Raw genomic sequence first — 6,000 nt, forward strand, 5'->3', positions numbered from 1 at the left:
TGGGATAGGAATTGTATTTACACTTCTTTCAGTGAAGAATTAAGCAGTGCGTGCAATCATGGTAACTTTTCTTTTTATGCAACCCCCCTTTTCCTAGGCTAAACAGTTTTGTGTTTTCCAAGGAGCAGCAAATTTGCAAAGTTCTACATAGTTTAGGCCTTCCACTGACAGAACAATGGCATTTTACCTGTTMATTCCCACATGAGGCATTCCCAGGAAATAATTATATGGGAAGAGAGACCTTTGTGGACTGGAGCCATAAAGGGTAGTGAGAAATTGGGCCAGCCAGTACCTGTCATGCTGATTCACTCTCATTGTTTTCTTGTACTTTCTCATCCACTTGTTCTTTTTCAGCCTTACAAATGCATTCTTGGGGGAGGGACTGTCAGTCTGTTCTGCACTTACTTTTAAGTAAGTTCTAACTCTCTTTTCAGGGAGACAAGAATATTTCTTTGTCATTGTTTATTAGAGTTTGGAGAGTTTGGAATGATTTGGTGAGCTCAGATTTCATTGGTTTTTCCCACATTAAAAGGAATTCATACAGATGTGCTTGTTTCAAATTTGCTTTTTTTTGCCACTATTAATGTCAGGCTGGAATAGGTTGTCCTTACAGTGCTGTGGACTGTGCCTAGTGTCACTCTTGTCCAAGCTGGGCTCTCACTGCTACTTCCAGCCTGAAGGATTTCTCCTTCCCTGAGGAGAAAATGTCAACAGCCTGCTAAAGTCAGAGAGCTGCAAAGGAGCCAAAACAACTGGGAGCCAAGAAAGGAAAATTAATTCCATTTTACTTCCATTCTTAGGCACCTGTGAAATAAAAATACTTCTCAAACTCAGGAGACTTGTACGTACTTTCTTTTACTAAAGTTGGGGTTCTGTCCACAAGATAAGAGTTCAAACTTAGCACTAAAATGAAAATAATTGTTGAGAAAGCCAGAGTGCTGATCATGCTGAAAAGCTGACCATGTGAAAAATCACAGTGAGGACACCAAAGCATCCTAAGCTTGTTCCCATAGTGATACCCTGAAGGGAGAGTTTCAGCCAGTCCATACATGGGAACCTGAGGATCCCAACACTGGAATGTTTTACTCACAGTTGTGAAATGGCATTCCAAACTTTGCATTTCACTCCACACCCTGTCCAAAGGAAGGGGGAAAAAGCTGACATAGAGGCTGTAGGCCACACCTCTGCAGTTTGCAAAAGGAAAAAGGAGTAGTGGCACCTCTGCTGTCCCTTTGCTACTGTCAGGTGAGAACCAAAACTGCACCAGAAGGGCACTGGAAGTCTCCTGCAGGGATGGCAGGCTGAGCAGGAGCAGAGAGGAAGGGGAGCAGCCACATGATGCAGTGACTGGATTGTCACTGGCACCCAGAAGGGCTCAGGAACTCTGCTTGACTCTCCCCTGATTGTGGCTGACCTTMCACGAGGCTGTCTGCAGTCACAGCTGAGCACACAGCATCCCAAAACACCACAGAACCCTACAGATGAACACTCTGAAATCCGGCTGCTGAGTTTGTCCTGATGGCAAAGTCATCTCTGTATCACCCCTGTTTGTCCTGATGGCAAAGTCATCTCTGTATCACACCTCACTCCTTAAAAAGTGGTGCTTTTATTGCCAAGGCAGTGGTTGAAATGTAATAAATACTGCCCCAACTGTATCTGTCATACACAATGGATCAGTTGGGTTTTTGGCCTCAGGAAATGTGTGAACAAGTGACCACACCATTCACAGTTGTGCACACAAATCACCTGGGTTGCAGTTCACAGCTTCAAGGGTGTGATTACACATCACAGCTTAAATGGTGGGTTATGAAACTTCATCATGGGATTTCAAATATATTGGCTTAGAAATCTTCCTTAACTTTTCCTGCTGTCGCAATGTACGGCCCTGTTTATGGGCAAGGCCCATAGGAGGCAGATGGATCTGGAAAAGAAAATCCCACCAGTTAGGTGCAATTTGGGAAGAAAAAGGCAGCATTTATACAGACTAAGTGTCACTGAGTTTTAAATAATTTCTTTTAAATAACTCCTCTTGGAGAAGACAACTCTAGGTTCTTAGATTGCTAGGAGGAGCACTGTGAGGAGTGATCAGTGGTGTAACTTTCAGACCCCAATTGTTGTGTTTATTAAAGTTCTACATAGTTTAGGCCTTAGTAAAATCCAATATATGCTAGGCCATAGTAACTTTGTTCTGCAGTTTGRTATCAGACTGCACTACTTGAAATAGGATTGCTGACAATGTTCCAGAACAGTAAGAACTAGAAACCCTAAAAATTCTTGAGTGGATGTCTTGAATCACTGTGATTTATTCATACCTACTTAAAAGTCACAAAATAACCCCAAACTGTATGAATTGAAAGCCTGCCTCCTTAGTGTCATGATTATATACATGGCACATTGAAATGCACAATCAATGTCATWGACTCCATAAGCAGAAGGAGCAATAGGTGACAGACTCTTCCTTTGATTGACAAACCCTTTATATTTCCTAAGAATGACTGGGAATCATGCAGCTGTAACCCTCCCAAATGACTGCAAAATGTAGGTGGGAGCAGTCAGGTGTTACTGTGGCTGAGGCTGTCATCCTGTRAGATGGGTGTTTAGGTGCAAATAGTAGTAAAAGCACTACCTAAAGTAGAGATTTCTAGAACCTGAAAAATAATAATCATCCAGTTTGTCTGAGAGAGCAGATCCTTTGGGATTTTGAAAATCTGAAAATGATAGAAACTGATGGTTTGTTGTACAGGGAAAGCTCAGTGGGCATCAGTGAASACTTTGTGATTTATACTCACAGGTCTTGGGTAAGGGATGTTGTAGTGAAGTCCAATTTCTATTCTTGCCTCACATTCTTCTATGCACTGCTTAATCAGYTTTGSATCTGTTACCTGTGATGACACAAGYTTTCTRTCAGTACAGTAATTAGCAATTGGAAGCTCARGTGTAAATGAAAGCACATCACGTGGCTTTTCGTAGCTTATTTTGGCAATCCCAAGGATACAATGGTTGTATTTCTCACATCCATAAAAGGTGAGGTTGGTAATTTTTTTGACTCAAYAGTTCTGGGCTTGATGGTGCCGAGAGGCTTGAAGGCTCAGAGACTGTCAGGACTGAGACTAAACAAGGAGTTTTTTACCCAAACAGGTAAAAAAACAATACACGTGTAAACTACTGCTACATCTATGAAAAAACCACACTCAGGCATTTGTCACTCTGCAAGGTCACCAGAGGAGAAAGAAAAGACACTCCTTGGTGTACATTCTGTTATCATCCTACCCAGAAATTCCCTTTGAAGTCAGAAATGTGCTGTGAATTATGACTTCAATTCATTTTTTTGATTTTGCATTACTTCAGTTTAGTCCCAGACCAATATGGGATATAAATAAGTGTTGTGATCTTGAATTACAAGAAGGGCCTTTGATTACCAGRGTTTGAAATTTCTTCCTTAAGAAATAAGTTAAAGTGCTTCTTTTAAAAGAAGTGCCAATAATTGCTGCTTTGAAAAGAAAAAAAGAAGCTGCTGAGCTCTGTTTGCCATTGCAGGGTAATGATACACTTAGCTAACTTTGTAAAGATCAAAAGCTGCCTCAATTACACAAGCAGTATCTTTGGAATTTAATTTTTTCTTGGCACTTTTGTACTGAAAAAAAGAACCTTTTAGAATTCTACAGGAGTTAAYGAAGAGCTGAAATGGTTTGAGTTTTTTCAAGGACAACATTTCAACTGTAACCCAAATAACACCATTTAAAGTGAATGAAATTTTGGGAACTCGAGCCTTATATTCCTTCCTTAGCATCCAAGCAGAGAGTACACAAAGCAAGAGGAGTCATTTGGAAATGGAACACTGGAAGGACACTCACGTTTTTGTTTTTCCGGAATAATGTTCTGGCTTCGTTTCTAATGTACTCTTTCTCTTTGATGGTTTCCTCCAGCTGTCCTGATGCTGACTGCCAGGTTTTGGCTATTTGCAAAATCTTGCGGTAAAGGCCAAGAACTTTTTGTCGAGTTGCTGGTGTCATCTGAAAAGACAAGAACAAACCCCCAGCATATGCATSAACATTTCAGTTGCCAAAAGGTCAGCAAGCAGGACATTTTTTCACACCATTAAATTAGCTTAAAAGTATTTCCACCATCCAAAGATACCCTAAGCTATATGAAAAACCCTGAAATAGCTGTAAACAATAATTAACTGCTGAAAGCTGAAGACTCAGTCCAGCAAAATATTTATGTGGATACTTAAATCTGTCTCCATTCAAACAGCTTGAGCTCTTGCTCAAAGTTGAGCACTTGGTTTAGTGCTTTGCTGAATCAAGCCTGGTACAAGAGTGCCTGGGTTCTGTTTCACTGATGTTTTGCAACACATCTTGGGCAAGTCACCGAAACTCTACTGTCCCCCTTCCTGAGACACTGTGGTACCARTGCTGAGCCTATCTTTGCAAATCTGTGAGTGAAATACATGATAAAAACACCACAACATTGCTGAAAACTTGTACAGGCTCCAGGGGCTTGTGTGTGATACCATGACAGCACACAGTAACAATTCAGCTGCAGTTTGGAGTGATGAAAAGGTGATGAAAGCTTTTTATCTAAGCACTCAGGAGAGGCAGACTAACTGTGAGTTTAGGAAAATCCTGAATGTCTTGATTTTCAGAGAGCTGTGTATCTGCTCAGCCCACTGAATCAGCCTCCAGGTGTGATARGACTATTTGTCAGAAGAATTAATGAAATGTTATTTTTGTTTCATGTATATGAGTATATTCTTCTCATATAAGTGGTTACACCATYTCATGACAGACCACAAATATCCCTCAGACAAATCCACTTCTGGATAACATTTTTACATGGATTTAATGAACAGAAACAATGCCTGGTGCTTTAGGGGCACTGCAGCTGTTACAGGTACCTTGCTGTGCAAGCAATGAGGAGCAAGTGTCAGGGACATGTAATCCATAAAGAAAGTAAGAGGAATAATGCCAGGGGCAAAAATGTTTAAAATACAGGCTTCAATTCTGATCTATGCATCAGACAATTTCCTAAGTGACAACTGGGGACAGCACATGCCCTTTGTTCACAGCTGGCTACACCTGCTGCACTTGCATTTTAAACATACCAAGAATCTGTTTATAAAGGTTTCATTGAAAAGTTTAGAACCAACAGTTATTTTCCCCACTAGTTACTTCCACTCCTTCACCTACACCTTACTCTTTTGTTCTTTAACTTCTGTGTGCTGGAATTGCTACAGAGCTGGGTGGCCCCTCAGCAGGAATGGGCTGCAGTTTTTAATTCCTGCTCTCCTTCCCACCTTGATATAAAAGACATTTAGCAGCTATTCACGTATACTCAGCTGCTCCCAGGGCTCATTCAGTCAACAATTCCAAACTCTACACATCTGCTCAGAAGCCATTTCTGCAAAGATACATCAATGAAGGGAGAAGGAGCCTGTTACAGATCGAGAACCTCTGTCTGTGACAGGAAAGGCTGAGAGCAAATAAAACAAATTCAAAGCCTGGCTCAGATTCTGATCTGAGTGGGAGTATACATAGGGAGTAATTCCACTGAGGGCAAAATTACTTCCACCTTCAAGCGTTGTAAGATTGGAATTTTTCCTTTGGTATAAACAGAGCCCACACTGACAGAAATGTAAGTGATGGTACAAGTCATGTATCAGGTGTAATTTCATCAAGTGACACTACTTGTATTAGTTTTGTGGGTGTGCAAAATGATTCTGAGTGGGCTAGAAAGGAAGATAAGGGAGGCTTTCATGTCCTTGTAGTTACTCATCTTGCAACTTACATCTTTGGCATTTAAATCATAATTATATTTCACATCTCTGGAATGCTAAGTGGATGTTACACCACTTTTCCCACTAACACCCATCTTGTGGTAGTCACACCCATTGTTTAATTCCTACCACCCTTCATTTYACTGCAGAATGCAGCCCACAGAGGTTAACCACAGGCGTTTCTGTCCAAAAGTACAAGGCTATTGTATTAGCTGAGCAAATTT

General features: G+C 40.9%; 1 protein-coding gene across 1 annotated transcript; it reads right to left on the bottom strand.

Annotated features, from left to right (window-relative positions):
• Positions 1 to 66: 66 nt before the first annotated feature.
• LYRM1 (LYR motif containing 1) lies at positions 67 to 5,301 on the bottom strand. The gene is made up of 4 exons (XM_057380781.1): positions 5,197 to 5,301; positions 3,840 to 4,013; positions 2,790 to 2,882; positions 67 to 1,921 (listed from the first exon to the last, which is right to left on the bottom strand). The coding sequence occupies exons 2-4, from the start codon at positions 4,011 to 4,013 to the stop codon at positions 1,805 to 1,807; spliced, it is 384 nt and encodes a 127-aa protein (XP_057236764.1). The 5' UTR covers positions 5,197 to 5,301; the 3' UTR covers positions 67 to 1,804.
• Positions 5,302 to 6,000: the final 699 nt, after the last annotated feature.

This window comes from Malurus melanocephalus, unplaced genomic scaffold (assembly GCF_030028575.1).
Source record: "Malurus melanocephalus ecotype Western Australia unplaced genomic scaffold, MMel_1.1 scaffold_471, whole genome shotgun sequence".
Taxonomy (NCBI): domain Eukaryota; kingdom Metazoa; phylum Chordata; class Aves; order Passeriformes; family Maluridae; genus Malurus; species Malurus melanocephalus.